This window comes from Amblyomma mixtum, chromosome 8 (genome assembly GCF_055824585.1).
Source record: "Amblyomma mixtum isolate Tamu chromosome 8, ASM5582458v1, whole genome shotgun sequence".
Classification (NCBI taxonomy): Eukaryota; Metazoa; Arthropoda; class Arachnida; order Ixodida; family Ixodidae; genus Amblyomma; species Amblyomma mixtum.
The window spans coordinates 67505555-67526284 of record NC_143019.1 but is presented as its reverse complement, the minus strand read 5'-3'; the positions used below and the strand labels follow the sequence as shown (position 1 = coordinate 67526284).

The 20730-nt window shown below is 47.6% G+C and overlaps 1 protein-coding gene across 1 annotated transcript in view; it reads left to right on the top strand.

Annotated features, from left to right (window-relative positions):
• LOC149332836 (uncharacterized) overlaps window positions 1–19339 on the top strand; it is a 37928-nt gene extending 18589 nt beyond the window's left edge. The window contains exon 2 of the mRNA XM_089558422.1: window positions 15263–19339. Within this exon, the coding sequence (XP_089414548.1) occupies window positions 15322–16113 (792 nt within the window). The 5' untranslated portion in view covers window positions 15263–15321 and the 3' untranslated portion in view covers window positions 16114–19339. The remainder of the gene's footprint in view (window positions 1–15262) is intronic.
• Window positions 19340–20730: the final 1391 nt, after the last annotated feature.

Here is a 20730-nt window from a genome sequence, read left to right as displayed (position 1 = left end):
GATGTGTATATTCTGCTTTAATGCTTGTATATTTCATTGTAAGCGTATTTCATTGTTTGTATTCTAAAGTGTGTACTTTTGTTCTCTTTTTGTTGTATCTTTCTTATGTTTATTTCCATCACCTTATATGTCGAAGCAACTGCTATCTAACGGTTTTCCGGGCCCAGTCAAGCTGCGAAAGCAGCTTTTTGCCTGGAAATCATTCCAGTTGTTCTTGAGAAATAAATTCAATTCAATTCAATATGCTCACTTTGCAGAACGACGCGGTAAGCTTATTGGCTCACTGCAATCCACGAATACAACGCGACGAACGGGACATGCGATGTGTTGTGACCCTGCGTGTTCTTTTCTTCTGCGTCCGGTTCGTCCCGCTGTAGTTATGGGAGTTGCGGAAACCACTGCGGAGACCTACACAGCGCAAATGAAATGTGAACTGCAATTTTTTGTTGTACCAGGGTGATGCCAACTTCCCCCGATTTCAAGGCTTGCTTAGTGCCTTAGAGTACCTAATTGTGTTGCCTGAGGCATAGTCGTCGACGAATAAAAGGCGACACTGTCCTGGCTTAAGTGCATGTTGCTACTCTTTGAGAATAACAACGGGCGCTTTCACTCGATAGCAACTGGTTTGGTTTGGTTTGGTTTGGTTTAATGAGGTTTAACGTCCCAAAGCGACTCAGGCTATGAGGGACGCCGTAGTGAAGAACTCAGGAAATTTCGACCACCTGGGGTTCTTTAACGTGCACTGACATCGCACAGTACACGGGCCCCTAGAATTTCGCCTCCATCGAAATTCAGCCGCCGCGGCCGGGATCGAATCCGCGTCTTTCGGGCCAGAAGCAGAGCACCGTAACCACTGAGCCACCGCGGCGGGGTCACTCGATGGAAACTATCAAATAAAAGATTTAAGAGTAGTCGTTCATTTTTCAGCATATCCAGGACCATTCAGAGCTCTCAAGGGCGCAAAAACCACCAAATGACATGCGCTAGCACTACCGCGTTTCGTTTGATACCGACTGTACGATATACATGTACATGCATCTGCTATTCATTTTTTCTGTGAAATATTTTATAAAAGTACATTGGCATTTCGATTTAAGTTCCAAGCAAACCCTCCCAAAGCTTGTTTATTGTTGTGGCATCGAATTTTAGGTGCACAGTAAGAAACAATGCTTTGAGTTTGCGAAGAAAGTAAAAGTTAGTATCTTTAGGAGTGAGAATATCTTTTCTTCCTCTACCCTTACACACATGCTAACTCCTCAACTAAACACCATAACCATAGCAGAATAAATAACTTCCTCGCATTACGTATACAAAACGTAGGCGCCTCGCGTTCTGATTCTTTAAGAGAGGTATTAACACTTATCGCTCGCTGATACCACAACACCTTGAGCACAATTGCTAAGGCCGTGGCTAACTCAACACCATTGTTTCACATATGCATGCAATGAACGTACAATGATGAGACGAAGCAGCATGCTAGACCACCTAATCAGAAAACATACAGGGATTCCCGGCAGTCGTCCGTTTCCACCAAAGGTTTTCCGCGCAGTCAGTAAATGAGACTCTGCATCCTGCCTTCTTGTTACGTTATTTCTCTAGCTGTAGAAGTATTTTTGTGCAAACGAGTACCACGATGAATCGCAAAGCGCACACTGTCAGAATACCTATTCCGAGCACTTTATGCCTCGTAAGATACTGAGTATATTTGTAAGTAAGCTCTAGCAGCGCATATTCTCTGTAAAGAATGTTTCCGATATTTATGGTGTCCGAAAAGAATCGCGGTTAATAGGTGCAAAACGGAGTATATTCAATCGAACTGATAATCATCGCCGCTAGTCGAGTCAGAAAGAAGTGAACTGCGTAAAATATGAGGTTGTTTGTTCGTTTTTCCTTGCCTCCTTTCCACACAAAAAGAAAAAGAAAAAAAGAAACAGAAGGCAGATGGTGTGACCCTATATGAGAAGCACCGTTCGAAACAACTTTTGGAAGTCGCATGCGCTGCAAGCACCTCGAGGTGTATTCCGCGCTGTTATACTATTAATCGCAACCAACTTTCCTAGCTTTCTGGGCAATTAGGCTTCATCCAAACAAACTTGAGTGAAAAGTCACGCGCTGCAGCGTATCACACGCTTTGCGAAGTAAGTGCGCGCCGAATAAGAGCCCTTCCTTGTTTTTATTTCTTTTCTGTGCACTACCTTTTCCGCATTCAAACGCGTACGTGCGCGCCGACAACTCGTACACCTAATTCGTCAGCGATCCAACAGGAAGCTATTCCGTCGCCCTTGCGCAAAAGCCGTAAAAACCAGAGAGGTCGTTTGGACCAACCGGAACACACATGCTCAGCCCGCTGGTGCGACGAATGTATACAGCGAAGCGGGAATAGAGGTGACTCGACGCTGTTCCACGCGGGAGCTAAATCAAACGTACGTATATATACATATATACGCTCTAAACACACACTGGCACCACGACGGACGCTCATCAGCCGCTGCAGGAGAGCCACGCACCGCGCATGCACATATATATATATATATATATAGTGGCTCCGCGCATGCATATATATATATATATATATATATATATATATATATATATATATATATATATATATATGTATATACTATGAATCGCAACCAACTTTCTCAGCTTTCTGTCCTTCTACGCAATTATGCTCCATCCAAATAAACTTGAGTGAAAAGTCACGCATATATATATATATATATATATATATATATATATATATATATATATATATATATTTATATATCAGCGGTAACTCAGGACGTGCTGCGTCCGCCGCTTAAGAACGTGGGTGGCGCTGATGAACACTCTCAAGGTTAGGTTATTTGTAAACATAAATACCCCCGAAAGCAGACGATGAGACAGCCGTCGCCGTAGCTCAGCGGTAGAGCACCGGACGCGTAATTCGGAGGTCGTGGGTTCGGATCCCACCGGCGGCATGTGGTTGTGTTTTCTTCTGCTTTTCTAATCAATTAGGTTTAAGCGATACTATATTCAGTAATAATCTAAATAGAACAACAGCACGAAATAAATGAATAAATTAAGAAAATCCCCTGTGCCTCTTGGTATCTGTGGCTGTTGCCTTCTCTCATATTTATAACAAGCCCCTCATTCCCCTTCCTTTGTTTGCTATATATATATATATATATATATATATATATATATATATATATATATATATATATATATATATATATATATATATATATGCGGCTGATGAGCGTCCGTCGTGGTGCCAGTGTGTGCTTAGAGCGTTCGCGGCTAAGGCGGTGGCTAATTAAACACCGAATGTGCGAAAGCAAGGTTTGTGCCGCGGTGGCAAGGGGGTGATTTCTGCGGAAGTACAGTCTTGGCCAGTATTGTTAGGGCCACACGGTCTGGTTTTGTGTTGCGTAGTGTAGCCCCACAGTACTCTTCTATTTTAGAAGAACTTCTTGGGCAAGTTGGTGCACTGCTTTGAAGGAACCAAGTTGCGCTAAAAAGACAGTCACAGGAAAAAGCCAAGGAAACAGACAGAGCGCAAACTATCAACTGAGTTTATTTGTGTGAAAGTGCCTTATATAGTCAGAATCACAGAAAAAGAACACGGGGAATGAGAGAGGGGGTACAGCCAATCAACTCCTGGTCAACAACAGGTGCGCAGAAAATAGTTTTCCTTTTATAGGAGCCATGAACTAAAGGCTAAGAAGAAGCTTTTCCTCGGGCTACAGAAGTTTACAGCTTGGGGGGTGCATTGAATGCCCGAAGACTTTTGCACCAGTCAAGGGAGTGCAATCGCTAAACCTTTTCCTGCATGACTGCTGTTTCGGATGCGAGTAAATGCAGGCTGGATGCCGCAACCCAAATTAACATGCTCTACCGAGTAGTTTTGTGTCTCGTTTTCTGATTTGATCGCATGTTGCGTCCATCATACGCTTCTTGCACCTGAACATTGTTCCGGACGAGCGCACATCCTTGTTTTTTGATAAAACAAAGCAGAAGACAAAGGTGTAGTTCAAGGTCCAAAATATAGGTGCTCATTAATATTAATGTCTGTACTATCAGCAAGAAATGAAACGTGAACAATACAACCGAACACCGCACTGCAAAATAAACAGCTAGTAGCCAGGGGAAGCTGAATGCTAGCTCCTGCTATTTTAATTTCGAAGGCACTAAGACTCTTCTTTAAAAGTGTTATTCAACCGCGTTTGTATTTCCAATACAGGAGCTAATACATTGGCGTTTTTATGTTGCCACGTCAGTTTTCTTGTTCGCGTTTCATTCGTTGCTGATAGTACGTTACGCTTTAAAGTGCCTTCGAAAAATATATAATAGTTAGTTAGGTCTACCTTGAGCTCTGCCTCGGCAAACGCCTTTACCCTCCCCCTCATCTATCACTCACGGTGCCGGAGTCTCGCCTTCTTCGGCACATTCAGATGAATGCAGTTATCACCCCGTCCCGCCTCTTCCTCTATCGCTATCGGTCGGACCCTTCCTGCCCCAACTGCCCCTGTGTCTATGCGGACCTGGCCCATTGCCTCTTCTATTGCCCGGCTGCTCAGCAGTCGGGTTCCTTCCCCCCACCCTCTCTATCCATCACCACCTGGCTCGACTGGCTTGGCGCTGAAGGGAAAGAACAGCGACTTCTGGTCGCCCAGACGGTCGACATGCTCGGCCTATAAGTTATGGTCGAATAAAGGTCTTTTACTACTACTACTACTATAATAGTTGACATGTCGCTCAAATATTTTAAGATTCTGTTACTGAGTGTAGATTATTTTGGCGTTAAAGTACCAAGGACAAATGTCGATGTGCCTATCATACCGAACGCGCCACGAAGAAAAGGCCGACACAGTGGCCCGGAGTACAACAAAACTCACAGGCACGCGGGCCACGGCGATAAACCGGCCATCCATCTGCTTCCCTTCGACTAAGCGGCCTCTTCCGCGCGTTTGCTCAGGCATTTCGCCACTCTGGCGCCGTGCTTAAGGTTTTCCTTAGGTTTTTTCTTCGCTCACGGCCGCAGGAATTGACGGAGAAAAGGCGGCCTCTCCTTTCCGGCTTTTCCCTTTTTGATTCCTCGCAAAACACACGAACCATTACGGTAGCCACACTGAAGGTACAGGAACGCAAACAGAGCGCTGAGCAGTAAACGCGCATGGAGGCAGTTTCACGTGACGAGCGCCGACCATTCGTCGGGCGTAAAAACCGAGCGAGTTACACGGGGCGCGTAAAAGGCGCTTCTGTCCTCTTGGTTGTAGCGGATGGATCGCGCCAAGAGTCACGGGAATGTTTGAGCACTTTTGCGTCACGCGGGCACCCAAAGTTGAAACCGGTGCCAGCATTTCTGTTCCCTGGAGGTGTTTGCAAGGAAAAGGAAAAGCGAGGTGAAATAATGCGAGACCGAAAGAAGGCCGTAAAAGATGGGTGCGTCTTCTTCATACCGTGCTAATAAGTGGCCCCGGATGCTTCGCACACGCTGCAGTCACCCTCCGAGGCTTAAACTAGGGGGAAGGGCGGGGGAAGAGGAGGAGGAGGGAGGGGGGGGGCAGAATGAGGGAGGAAGAGCAGGAGACCATCCGCATAAAGGTAACAAGGGGTGTTAACCAATCACCGGACTGCGTTGTTCCCTTCTGTACACAGGTCCCTGCATACTGATAAGGGGTAAAGAGAGAAAAAAAGAAATGGGAAACAATGACGAGATGTACCAATGACGAGACGTAAGCCTGTCACCATAAGTACTGCAGGGCAAGTTACGAACCTCTCTGTCCGCGCCACTGCTCGATAGTACTAAAGTCCCAAATCTTACGTCGCAGTGATGGATTCGTGCTTCACTGCACCGTCAGATAGAGAGTTCACAAGTTAGAAGGTTTGGTTTGGTTTATTGGAGTTTAACGTCCCAAAGCAACTCAGGCTATGAGGGACGTCGTAGTGAAATTTCAACCACCTGGGGTTCTTTAATAGAAGGGTTGCACCTTTAACTATATAACAGTTTGCTCGTCCAGAAGCACGAAGTAAAGAAAGGAATTGTTGGTCATCTAATCAATTCGTGTAATGTGTAAATGCGAGAGCATTACTTTTCGCTGAGTGTGTCGCTGAGTTTAATGCGCTGCGTTATATGTTTATGACTGTAATGTTGCGGCTTCTGAGGTCGCGGCAACGCGGGACGACAGCTGGGTTTTATTACCGGAATTCTCATTAAACTACTGCTTCACCAACATTGCATTGAGTGTTTTGTTCTCGATGACACCACTTTTCAGAACCATGACACCATTTCGCAATCCGATGACAGTACTTTTCCGAGCGGCATCATTGCGCTGACGGGACCCTTCCTCTTCGGGTTCGTAGGCGGATTCCACGTCGTACTCAGGGTCGGTGTCGTAGTTGTTATCCGACGGGTGCCTGAACTACGTTGCATCTTATTCCTGGTCGTCGTCCACGGGCTCCGGGTACGAAGTCTGCGGGTCCCAGTTGATCGACAGTAGCCTGGCTTTGTTATCGGAGTAGTAGGTCAATGCGTACGTTACTTCTCGCCTTTCTCGATCTACCCCTGCCTTGTGATGACCACGCCAAACCAGTCGCGACAGAGGCATCTTGCCCAGCGCATGCAGTGGAGCGGGGGGGGGGGGGGGGGTCTTAAGGAGGCTTAAGAGGGGGTCAGCCGCTCCCATCTTGAGCTTAAAGCCACTCATCTCGGTCTGCTTTCTCATAAGGCCTGTTTACATGAACTCGATAGAGTCGAGTCGAGTTTGCTCGTCGGGTAAAAAAAACCAGTTGTAGGGTTCATGTAAACGCTGTCGGGTCGAGTAAAGTAAGCGGCAGAGCGAGTCGAGTTAACACGCCTGCAGGGGGTAGGTTAACTCGCTTGACGCGCATTTTTAAAGGCATGGCGTCGAAGTGTCGGGTTAGCGGGAGGGGAAAAGGACAAATTCGAACCTGTTTTTCGTCTGCGCCGTCACGCCTCCGAGACAGCGGTACCGCGCCGACATCTTGGAGGCTGCCACTGCCCTCTCCCGCTTGCGCTGTTTGTCGCTTGGTGTCGCTGGAGTTGGAACGGTCTGGACTCGCTAAAATCGCGTTCGTGTAAACACGCAGTCGATTGAGTTGGGCTGACCTTGCTCAACTCGATCCCTTGACTCGACCCGCCGCCGTCGGGTTCGTGTAAACGCCGCTATAGGAGTGAGAGGGCATTCTAGCGGCCCCAGGGAGGAGGAGGGACGCCCCCAAACCTCTTCCCATCCATCGCGGAAGGCGCCTTGCTAGGAGGAGCGTTTCCCTCTCTTGCCTGGGCGGCAGTGACATATCGTGGATGGGTGATGACGTCATTCGTGCGCCGCATTCTTGCCGCTCGTGCCTGCAACGGCTTTCTGGCTACAGCGGGTTTTTCATTCACGCAAAACACTGGCTGGCTACAGCGGGTTTTTAATGCTCGCGCATTAAAGCTCTCCGCTCAGCGGTTCGCATCGTGACCACGACAGACGCTGCTATTTTGAAACGGCATAGTAGTAGCGCTAAAAAACGGGGACGACAGGATAGAAGGTGACAACACAGGCTCGTCCCTGTTAGTTGGCGCTACTACTATGCCTTCTCAATCTAAACACCAACTAGCCCAGCTTTCTGCCTTAAATAGCTGCGGTTTTACGCGGACCGGTTCGACTCAAAATCCTGAGGATGAAGGCGACACACAACCCGCTGCGGTGGCTCAGTGGTTAGTGTGCTCGGCTCCTGAGATGGAGTACCTCTGCTTCCTAGGGTAGATTAGGCGAGTCTCCCCGGGCCCACTCCTCCGTCGGTGGGTCGCTTTAGTAGAGATTCCCGCACTGGTTTCTTTCCACTTTCGGGTGGCAAAATCTCAACTGCCCAGGGGCCGAATCTTTTATATTACCATTGGGCTTATACCGGCGATACAGTAGTGGTGCGGGAGAGGCTTATTTTCTTATTCATTTTTATGCCTCAATCTGCAATTTGTCACTTGAACAGTAGGCAGTTTGCTCACAGTCCGGTGGGCAGGTTGTGATGACGCCACAAGGTCACGTGACCTAGTTTGCCCTTGCGCTATCTTGAAGAGCAACACAACCCTTCAAGGTTTCCGCCAGGTAGTTACGTGCAGTGACCGAACTATCCGCGTGTGCTACCTTGGACGATGAACAGCTGGGCGCCCCCACTCCAGCTGTTTCTGTGCTTTGTGTCGTGCGCGTGTGTTTGTACTGTGCTCTACCAGACCTTCACGCGCGTGCGACCTGTATATACTGATATTTATCATGTATATATGTAAATAGATTTATTGTCAGTGTACTCCTCCCCCTGTCCTTTCTACTATCCCCTCCCCTCTTTCTTTTAACTTCTACACACTGCATGCTATCCTTTATTTCCGCTGCCCCAGCTCAGGTGCTTCCAGCCGCGATAGCAGATGCCGGGGTAGCAAAAATTCTTTTACCTTCCATATTAAATGCAAATGAAGCCACTACTACTACTTTAATGTTGCAAAGGGACAGGACAAACATCGGCGAGTGCGGCTGTAGTGTTAGTGCACGAAAAAAACAAGTTTTTCCTGTTAAATGGTAAAAACTTCATCAGGCTTGCGCGTGGACCACAGATCTATGATCCCACCACCTGCTATGAGAAGCGGCCGATTTCTGGAGACTAACAGATTTATTAACAAATGGTGGTTCCGCCTTTGACTTGGGCAGTAAGCTGTTGGTGGCGCCCTGAATATTTTGTCCTCTTCATTCGTGCTTTGCGCCGCGCTGAGTAACACCCCTGAAGCCTGCCAGTTTGGCCCAATCAGGGCGTGACACTTCGAAACACGGTCATAACGGCGAGTCTCGGAAATGTGATTAAGAAACGCCACGCACGACTTTACGAAATCAACTGCTGCACCTGAGCCTCATATTGGTGCAGTGTTGGCTGCTGTGTAGTTACGTGTGTCGATGCTCTCTGTTGGAAGCTCTTGGCTGTGTGCCTTCTCTAATGAAGGCATGCTTATTACCTTTGGTCGTGAAAAAAAATGTGCCGTCAACCTAATAGTCTGCTCGCTCCCCTTATAAAAATGGTCTATAGACAGTCTATAGACTTCTTATTGACTCTGATGACTTCCTATAAATATTGCTTTTGTCTATTCATAGTCTATGGACTGTCTATAAACAAAAATCAACTAAAAGTGTATGGCCATAAATCTATAGCTTGTCTATAGACTGTCTATGACATTTGTATAGGCTATAGACTGTTCTCTAAGATTTGTCTACAGACAGTGTACAGACTTTACAGACAGAAATCTATAGACACTCTATAGACTGTCTGAAACTTTTTTTGTAAGGGTCGAACGTAAGACACATGGCTCTCAAATAACCGAGCCCCCTCACATTCATGAAGACTTGTGAGAGGGAGAAATTAGGTAGATCAGGTCACTCTTTCGTCACGCTTGCAACAGCACTTCACAACATCCACTCTGATAAAGAGAAAACTTAGGAGGAGGCAGGGAACAGCGAGGTATTAAAAAAGAACAAAAGATGTAAGCACGCAGGTATTGACGCAGTGCTGAGGAAATGATTATTCGATGCAAAAAGCCTTGCCTGCCAATCGCTCCGACCAGACCCTCAATGGAAAGAAAGTCAGAAAGGAAGGAAACAGAAAGCCAAAAACCCGTGGCTCCGCGGGCGGTCCAACGTGGTCACGAAAAATAAAAGACAAACATGGGATATATATCCACGCCATCGCTTCGTTCCGTCCGTCCGTCGATCGATGGGGTGCAGCACGGTTCGCCACGCATATATGCGCAACGTCCTTCGCGTAATTGGTCACACTCTGTTAGGGTCTGCGATCGAGCTGCGTGGCTCTCTGCTTCGGCTTCATCTTGTGCACTACACGAACGGGAGCCGACGGAAAAGGCGGAAGAGCGGAAACTACAACCGCAGCATTGGTGGCAGGTGCAATTACACGCAAAAAATCAAGAACGACACGAAAGAATGAAAGAGACGAAAGAAGCAGAGGACAAGGACAATTGAAAGAATGTCGCTAGAAATTGGCGAATAAAGACAAAAATGAGAGGAGAAGAAAAGTGAGGGAGAGAGGAAAGGCAGCATAAAAGGAAATCAAGAAAAACGAACGAAAGGGGGGCTAAAGTTGGAAGCTGTCTAGCGTTGGCTTCCGCGAGTGTTGCCATATGACGTTCGACGAATCGCTATGGGCGTGCAAAACATCGTGTTAAAAAAGAAAAACCGCTAAACAAAAGTCATGGCCAGTTACAACTTGACAGGCAGCGTAAACGATATCCATGAAATTGCGCTTCACCTCAAGGCTCGCCTTTCCTTCTCCCCTGTGGCGGGAGCGCCGCGAGGCGTAAAGGCGTGACCAACACATGTGTCACGTTGAACGACGCGCGGACTACCGTTGCCGATCAGCGCGACACCGTGAGATGAGCCGCTGTATAGTTGCTGTTCTTTTTGCTTTTTAATCTCGATGCAATCAGGAGTCGCACCCACCTTTGAGAACGGTTTATCCTGCGCGGCCACTTGTGACGAGGCGGCACCTCGTTTGAACCCTGCGTGTTCGATAGAGTGCCGACGCGCGTGTATGGTAATTCACGCACAACCACACCGACGTCGTTTGCGTCGACAGAGCGGCGCTAATGCTTCTGTACAAGCGCGCCACAAATATCCATACAAGGTTATACCAATGCCCGCTGTCGAACCCCTGCCGCTGTATACGATTACGAATCCCGTCACTGGTGATCTATCGACAGCTGCTGTACACGGGTATTTACCGAATCATGCAGGCAAGAAATAGGAGGCCTAAGCTTGCTTCCTATATTGCGGGGGAGACATTCCGTGAAGTCACTGTGCGCTTTTGTACGAATTCATCATAGAGGGGTTCGTCAGGGAGACTCCGGAAATGAAGATGGTATTGCGAAAAGGAGAAGACGTACAAGGCTTGCGTCTCTCAGAAGCGCGTACATGATCAGAATCGTATGCACAGCTGTCGATGGCTTCACGGTAAGCGCCAGGGCCGATTTCTGACTCGCTGAGCAGTATCTATTATGTATACGCTTGTCTGCAGGCATGGAAGGCATTGACAGGGTGCGGGCTTGGGTAGCCGACGGAGAAACGTAATTATTTTGTTTCCTGTTTACAGTTTACCGCCTTTTATTCCGTTTTCAAACATTCCTGTGTCGTCAAGTTGATGAATCCAAAAGAACACGCTTCTGCATTTGCTTCCAACTCGGACCGATGGAGCGCATTTCTTATGCCGCTGAAGCCATATTAGTATCACTACATCCCTGACGCCTAGATGTGTGCGGTGAGGGGCTAGTTGGTACGACATTATGAGAACAAAGAATAACTGCGCAAAAAAGGACGCGACAAGAGAGAAGAAGAACCATACGGGACAAACGCAGACTAACAACTGATTTATTCCACCAAATCCTCTTTCCTTCAACAGCAAAGTGCATGCGCACCAACCACAAAGACAAAAGCCACACTCATCTCTTGAAATCAAGAAACTCCAATTCCTCGCGGTACAGGTGTACGGAAGCATCGCTAACAGATTTGTCAGGCCATAATCTCGCGATTTACTAGGCTTCAATAATTTCCCGTTCTTTTTTACCTCTCGAGTGTCCGATAACCGTAGTCGTGTCGAAAAACGGATTACAATCTTTGTCATCATGCTTGCAAATGTTGCAATGCTTAAGCAGATGCTGCCCCCTTGAATCAGCTAAGGATTCTCTTTCTCTTGTCCCGTGCTTTTTTGTGCAGTTATTCTTTGTTCCCATAATCCCTGACGCCTCTGAAATTTCGTTGCAATCCGTCCATTTACGCAGCGCTTCCCTATCGCCTGCGCTGAGTAACACGCGAGGTCGGCCGTAGCCAGGCCACGTATAAACTCCCCCTCCACTTTCGCTACTCAGATCAGTGTGTGACTTATCAAACTACGATTGTAGCAGTTTGACGAGTCACACACTGATCTGAAAACAGAAAATGGAAGGGGGGGGGGGGGGGTAATACGTGGCCTGGTGCAGCCCAGGACATATGTCATTGCAACTCACAGCTGTTTTTATTCGCAGTGTTTTGACGCAGTGTGATGCAGGAGTTATTAATATTAACTAGAATGAGACACTGACCGATCTTCTTCTATGGCTTTTGTGACGACATGATACGAATTGTGTAAAGCTAGAAAGCAACAAGCTTCAATACTGCATCACCGCCCTATCTTTTTAATGGCACGCAGGAAATTATGCGTTCTGCCAATGCAGCCGACGACTGCAATACAGGCGAATAAAGGTGGAGCTTACAACAGAGAAAGAGCCAAGAAAACTCGACGGTGGCGCCATCAAACATCGAAATGGGAAAGAAATTAGAAGCCCCAAGAAACCTGAGGATAAGTAAGCTAGAAAAAAAAGTATAGTAGAGGGAATTCGGAGCAAGAAAAGTCAAACTGATTTTTTTTTTTTTTGTCGTAGAGACGTACGGCGAGGGCGCCTACACGAACCGACGTCGAGAATAGGAAATCTGGGAGGGCACACTGCAGGCTGCATATAAATTAGCAGACGGCGTGACGTGGGCGCGACAGCGAAAAGGATAATGAAGTCCGTCCTACGTTTCAGGGGCGTTTACAACGCTCGTCCATTCGCGACAAGGCAGAGCGAACGGATCTTACGCCGGCCGTGTACAGTCTCGGTTTGTCGCAGTCATCCGCGTGTAGATGGATTCCTCTGCCCGGCACTGCGTAGACCAAGGGAAAAATTTCTCAAACATGGCTACAAAGAAAACTCTACACTGAATTCTAAAATATATACAGTTGAAGAAATTTTATTCTTGCTCCAGGTGGGATTTTCGTCAGTACGGACGACTTTGATATAGCTGCGTACCTCCTCTTCCTAGCTGTAAGTCTGCGTTCATGGGGGCGTTAGTGCGCAGCTAATAACCCTCGTTTCGAGAGCAGTTGAGCAAATCGGCTTGCTTTCGAGCGCTGAGTACAGAGGGCAATACGCTTGCCTATAACACGTTCTGCGCGTATTTCGGGCTGAAAACGCGATATCTAGCGATAAAATTCGGTTAAAAATGGTCTGGATGTTAGCATGCTGAGTTAAACTCGTAGGATTTCATCGCCATTTTTTTCTTCCTGGTGGCAGCGGATTTGGGAGCTGCGGAACACAGAGTTCGGCTGTTCTAGACATGCGTTTTGCTCTCTGTACGTCTTCGATAGTGCCGGTGCTTTCTTTTTCTCGTCTGGAGCTTCCTAATTAACGGCTTTCCGCTATCAGCCAAACTCGCCGCTTGTGATTCGTTGTTCCAAACTCCTGCTGGTCCATTGCAGATAGAAGGATGGCGCGGAATAATCTCCTGCCCCGGTCTGGTTACCTCTCGCGGTCAGCTGACTGGAGGATCGTGGCTTCGAAAAGATTCGCGTTTGCCCGAGACGAGCATACGTGTGGTCTTTCACGGACAGCGAATCGGGCTCTCGCATTTAGAGAGAAAGAACGAGCGATACATTAAGACGAGGGGCGCCACCGGTTGCGTCCGAGGCGCCAGCGCGGCGGACGGCGTGGGACGCGAAAGGCGCCCTGGCGACAGGTCTTGCGCCGCCGGGGTCACCCCCACGGTCTCGCCGTCCCGACACGTGGGCCGTGGCCTCACTATCTCTCTCCGCGGTCGAGACGCCGTCGCACCACCCTCTCTCTCTGAAAGGCGTGTACGCTTGTATGAGTTTCGGCGAAGGACACTATACCCATTGGGACCTGACACGAAAACAGGACTCCCGAAACTTGTTTGGCTGCGGCAAAACATAATAGCTTCGTGGAGTTCTCTGCTATCATCATGAGGCAACAGTTTCGAAAAAAGGTGCTGTAGCATCATGGCTCGAGATTTTGCCCTTCTATACTCCGTTTCATACATAGCAGGCAATGCTGCCGAGGTTGCTGAAGTAGTGCGTCCGCGAAACCATATTACTCCGCCACTCATAATTCGTACTGCTCGAAACACCGGTCATTGTTTGGATGAATACAAAGAGTGGTATAAAACGATGTGGTAGCATTGAAAATCACGGTCGAAGCCGTGAGGCGCTCAGCGTTCGGGCTCTCTGGCCATAATTTTCACGGAGTGTGAACTACTTTTTGGCGGCGGATTGAGTAGGAGCGATTCGCTCTACCAACTGCGTATCATACCGCCACGTATACTTTTTGCTTTTCGAAATCTCGACGAGTCGCAGAACGGAAGTGTGGCAAGAGGTGAAACGAAGTCCAGGAGGGGCCAGTCACGGAACTTGAGATTTGTCACAACGAAATATGTTTGTGTTCGCTTTGGTTGTATGGCGAACCACTTTTTGCGTGCGGAATTAGCCTGGCGAACAGGCGCACTAGCTTTGGCAGGGTTGCCTGCTATGTATGAAACAGAGTATAGGAGCTCCAGGATGGCTCAAGCAGTGAAGCCCATTAGACCATGAAAATATTAAAGCGCGCCAGCTTGTTGATTGGCAACCGCGAAGGCTTAGTGTGGAGTGCTCTGGAATGGTAAAAGCTGCGGTTTTTAATACTGAGTGTCCCGTTCAGCTCATACCCCACATTCTGGACAGAAGCATTTTTGAACGGGAAACCGTTTATGAACGCATTTTTTTTTTCATATAATGCAAGATTTTACTATAACAATCAATATATTCCGAGATCACCCGACGGCAATCTTGTATTTTTTTGCTATTTTTCTATTCACGCTTTTACTATCGTCAAAAGCATTCCCCATTGGTTTTCTATAGCAGTGTTAACTGTTCGATGCGATCGATGGAAGCGCTATAACAGAAAGATTTTGTGACATATCAAAAGAATGGACAATTGCCGTGAATATTTTCATAACAGTGTCTTACAATTTTTCAGTTTTCAAAATGTTTGCCCGAGAAAGCTGGGCATGGTGCCAGAGTTCGATGCTGTGGTCAGTGAAGGAAGTGCTATGCTTAAACGAAAAGCAGAATTCGAAAAAAAAAATGCTGAGCTTGTTTGGTCTACCGGTTCAGCCCTTTCATTCCAGGAGCACCAATGTTCACCACCATCCACCGCGTTTTTTCGTTTCTACCATCGTCAAAATCTTCATGCAAAGGATAGAGGGGATAGATGAGGGTACAGGGACAGGGTACAAGATGATACAGAAGTTTATTGAAATTTTTGCGCAAAATTCAAACCTAGTATTTCGCTGATGTATCCGTAATGTACCGAGTGTTCAGCCTGGCTGACTTTCACTAACAAGTCTTCCTTTACTTCTTGCTTCTTCCATTTTCACAGGTTGACGCCGCGAACCCCAGACGGGCCTAAACAGCGACTCTCAAAACCCAACCGGTGTCATGGACGTGGACAGCGTAGCGCTCGAGTCCTTTCTCGAGCTGAACTTCCCGTCGGAACTCAACTTCTCCTCACCGATCGATTATCCGGCGTTCAACGCCACAGATGGTGCTGTCCATGCGGCACCACACCAGCCGACGCCAGCAGCTGCCGGCATATTGCCATTCCAGACGGCAGCACAGACAGTTGCTGCCGGGGACCTGGTCGGCGCCGTCTCGGCGAGCCCTGCAACGACGCCATCGCCGGTGACCCTGTCCACGGGACGTCCGCAGCGATCGTGCCGACTCAACCCAGACTACAACCTGAGGCCGCGGTCGGTCCAGGCACGCATCGAGACCGAGCAGCGGCGGAGGCAGCAGCAGAGTCGCAAGAAGGAGCCCAAGCCCAAGCAGAAGCCCCCGCCCCTGTCCAAGTACCGGAGGAAGACTGCCAACGCCCGGGAGAGATGCCGCATGCAGGAGATCAACAGGGCCTTCGAAGAACTGCGGGCCGCTGTTCCTGCGCTACCGGAGAGCTGCATCCAGGACGAGAAGAACGGTGACAACAGCAAGCTGACCAAGATCACCACGCTGAGGCTCGCGGTCAACTACATCGCTGCACTGACGCAGGTCCTGAGGGAAGCCAACGAGACAGAAGAGAGTGTGTCCGAGGTCGACTCGGTTCAGAGCATCGATTCTCTGGAGTCGAGCTTAGATTTCGGGGACGACGCTCTCCTGATGCCGCCGGATCTGGTCGGCATGATCCTCGAGTCTGACGGCGAAAGTCTCCAGCTCAGCGACGCTCCGACGCCGTGAAGTTGGGTGCAACGTATCCAGAGGCCGCAGAGCTTCTCGCAGACATTGGCACTTTGTTCAAGCCATGGCGTCGTCACTCTTTCAGCTACGAAGAGCTTGAACTCAAGAGTGGAGTCGCTTGTCCTAGATTCGCAGAAAAGCAGCATCACGGTAGATAGACGCCTTTCTCCAACAGTGTTTTTGTGCGCATTCAGAACATTTAGACTTGCTGCAAGAACGTTTGTGTCTTGTTCCTGCTGCAAACATCGTCTATGAACTCGCTTTCCAGACGACGGCACCTGTGAAAGGACATTGCTTCTGCTCGACCTACCTACTGTTCCTGGAGCCGGTTCTCCTGACGACAGTTTGTGGCCGGAGCAGTTATCCCAACGAAAAGGACAGAATGTTACTAAGTGAGTGCTTTGTAGGCAGTAATGAGGCAAACGTTGTCGAAGTAACACAAACTATATTTTTTTCTTTGAGTGCCCAACCGTCGTGCCATGCTGTAGTGCCTTAGAAATTCTGTCAGGAATGTGAGCTTTTTCCTTTGATGCGGCAGGTAACTAACTATCCAGCGCTTGCTCTGTGTGCCCAATACTGTGCTCCAATGTTTTGACGCCCATATGGTTACTGCTGCAACATTCTTCGAGTGCGGCGCATCATCACCTACACATGTTCACGTGCAGAGTGGATTCTTCAGCCGTGCCATAAGCAGAAACACCAACCTGTGCCATGACAATCTGCACACGAGTTGTGCGCGATGCTCAACGGTTTACATGCAATCTAGTCCGTCCGAAAACATTTTTTACACCATGCAAAAGTATCGAGCGCATATGTACGGAGCGTGAAAGCGTCAGCATTGATGCATGTTGTGCACGCTCGCCAAAAATAAAGAAATAGACTCTCAATTCTTCAAAACATTACCAAAATGAACACTGTTGACGCTCAAGTGAGCGGAACCTATCTCTCACTCATCAAATTTCTCATCCGGCGATTGCTGTGTAGTGCGGTTTTTAACAGGAGGGTGACATGCTTTCCGCTTTCACGAACTTTGACACCGCACAGTAAGGAGTAAGTCAACAAGTCACCTCACTCTTTGCAAGCAGGTTTTCGCAAGGCTTAGTGATTCTGTTCACAAATTAATGCTGAGGAAGATAGGTGAATACATGCAAGGTGTGCCACATGGTATTTCTTTCTGATTTACTTCAACTTATTTTCCTTTCTCTTCGGCTTTCTTTCTACTTTCCGTTTTGTCTCCTACATCGGTCGTCCAAAACTTGCCAGCTCCGATTGTAGCACACGGATCAGAAAGAACTTCTGAAATCACGCTGTTAGAGGAGAGAGTAAGAGTCGCGTCACCTTACGCAATGCGTTTTAATAGAAGCACATCGAACTACTTGCTCGAGATTCACTGCTGAAATAGTGCACGCATATCAGATTTTATTTCTTGTGCTCGCCAGCACCAGTTACACTGCTGACGTCAGTCCCAGCATTGCTGAAGCAATGCACACATCGCATATGGGCGGCTTAGATATGATCATTAGATGTGCTTTCGATGAAGCAGTTGAACATGCATTCCAGCCTTATAGATTTATCTTATTACCGGTGAAAGAACTGCACAGAGTGCTTCGTAAAGATATCCCCTTCGTACGCGTTCGGTCAGAAGCAGCGTATTTCGGAGAACCACGCTGGTCGTGGATTGCAATGAACATATATCTCTTTGAGACAAAAATAAGAGTATGTTATTTTGCTCTACCTTCGTTCTTACGCTCTGTTTTCTGGCAAATGCGGAAGGCTTTCCCACACTTTCTATGTATTCATGTTTTGTATTATAAGAATGAATGTAATGTGGAACGTATGAGATTGTGTGCTTAGAGAGCTTATAGAAGAGACTTCTATTGTAAGCATAAAGTAACGGCATGACTATTTGTTCATCTCAGTGAAGCCTTTGAGAATTTCGATGCACAGCAGAAGAAAGCGAAGAAAACAAGTTTTAATAAGCACATTCACTTGGTCGCACCAACCCTCGTATCGATGAGTCATAACAAAACTATTCCTTTCTATTTTAACTTGAGCGCTTTAAAAAAGCATATTAAGAAGAATTCGCAAGAATATATCGCATATGAGCTAAGACATCTACTGAGGTATTCATGGCCTGGTGTGCAGGACTACGAAAGGAGGGAAGAGTATTATGCGCATTCTTCTGTTTTTTTTTTAAATGTTCGCGGGTAATTTACAGGCCCAGACGAACTACGTTCTGTACACTTCTGTCAGGTGGGTTACCATATTTCTAAATTTCTTACATGGCGGGCAAAATTATCTGGAAATCATCACTCGTAGCAGAAACTCGCGTGATTCATCAAGGCTTGGACCACCTAAAATAATGACAACTCTCTCTTGGTCACGTGGTGAATAAACGTGTCTAGGCGGGACAAGAATGAAGTTTATAATTTTGCACAAACACTCGATACAAGCTGACAAGTGTTCATTTAGAAGATCATCAATGAGCAGTTTCCGTGTATTGTACTTGAAAATGCACTTTAGTTTTTTCTTGAAGCTGGCAAAGTAGAACGAATGTCGTACGCAAGTTACACAGACGCTGTTTACCCATCAAAAGAGCTTAAACCGAGGTATATTTACAACAGTTAAAGATATAGTGCGCATTGCTGATGTACAAGCCGACTGTTGGTTTGATTTTTATTGTCATGATTACAAATGTGCACCCAATAGACGCTGATCGCAGATATGTGCCACTGTGCTTGGTTGTTTGTACGGGATTGATCCAGTGAGTGTGTATGTTTGGGATTGATCCAGTGCGTGTGTATGTTTCTGTGACAATGTCCAAAACCTCAGTTGAAGACCGGGCCGGAAGCAATAAACAAAATGCTGGACGACCAGCCTAGCAAGAAATCTATACCGGTGTGCTTACACAAACGTGCTTGTCGTGTCTAGTTTCTTTTGCATTTGTTTGCGAAGTGCATAAATTGGCACGTCAAGTCTCGTGATTGTGCCTGCGAATGTTTCTGTGCCTTATTATGCTTCTCGTTGAATGCTTTTGAGCGGCTTAGTGTGTGATGCAAATACTTGTTCATCGTTAGGAAGTGTGCGATGAGAAGCGGCGCAACGACGACGTTCTCACCGAATTATTGTTCAAATTTTTCGACCGAGAGGAACTTTTTGTCATTCTCATTTTTCTCTATATATTATATTTTTGAAAATGGCAGAACAATAAAGAATGTTTATGACAAACGAACACAACCTGCGTGTTGTCGTCATTAGAGCAGCGTTTAGATTATTCATTTGTTGTGTTCGCTTAGCAACCTTCTATTTGTTTCGTGATAGTGTTCCTGCGGGAGCGTATACAGGAACACTAGGGAAGAGGGTAGCGCACCGCTCTCGAGCGGACCGTCTGGTTGCTCACCCGTGAGGAGGGGGAAAGCGTCCACTTTCCCCCCTACGGCTTTCATCCCTACGGGATTCACCCCTACGGCATTCCCCCCTACGCTTTCCCCCTACGGCATTCCTCCCTACGGTATTCCTCCCTATGCATTCCCCCATACGGCATTCCTCCCTACGGCATTCCTCCGTATGGCATTCCTCCGTACGGCATTCACCCCTACGGCATTCCCCCCTACGGTATTCCCCCCTACGGCATTGTTCCCTGCAGCATTCTTGCCTACGGCATTCTCCCTATGGCATTCCCCCTTACGGCAGGATACGGCATTCCGAAATTCCGACAGCTGCTGTTAACAACACCCCCAACTTGGAACGTCCTTCGCGGTACCGTTGTTACAGCCATTGTTACAGCCATCACCATCAAAATGAGCGACACCTGACACCCCGGCTCCCACATTTTTACAGACTCCCAAGCCGCCTGTAGAGCCCATACGAGTGAACATGTATTGGGGGCGCAATGCGCGGTCATCTCCAACAAGATTATGTCATCACCTGGGTACCATGCAGGTCTTCATGGCAATTTTTAAGCCGATGCTCCAGCTCGAAATTATACCCACCGAGCGGGGCACACTGACTCTACCGTCTCTCAACACAGTCTTCAACCCGCCTAGAGGCCTCCCCGCCACATAAGCGACTTTCCGCGGCGGACTCCTACAACCCAAGGACGCATCCAAAATCTCACTTTCCCCAATCTCCACCACTTACACAACGCATTCACCCAGCATTACACGCAGACATATGTCTCTATTGTGGTGGTATTACTACATTTTCACACATTGCATGCACAGCTAAACCCAGCCACTTAAAGCCGCCCAACGTGGCGCTGGAGCAGTGCGAGGTGACAGCGGGAGGCGCTAGTCGCCAAAGTGTCGGCGGAAGCTACTATACAGGGTGTTTTACGTAACTGGAAGCATAGAGTTTCTTACTATTACCTAGAGGGAAAGCTGGCAACCCGTCTATGGGAGTTTGCATGGAGCCCTCTTCAAAACCACTTCAGCCACCATGGGCGTTCAAAGCATCATGGGGCGGTGAGCTACCGACTGCAGAACTACAACTTTTGACCAGAAAATAACGGAAAAATAAAGCTCTTCGATAACTAAGAATGTCCTAACATTCAATATACTGTCTGTAAATTGTAACAAACGAGCAGAGAAGCATCTAAATGCGAAGTTTGCCCAAAAT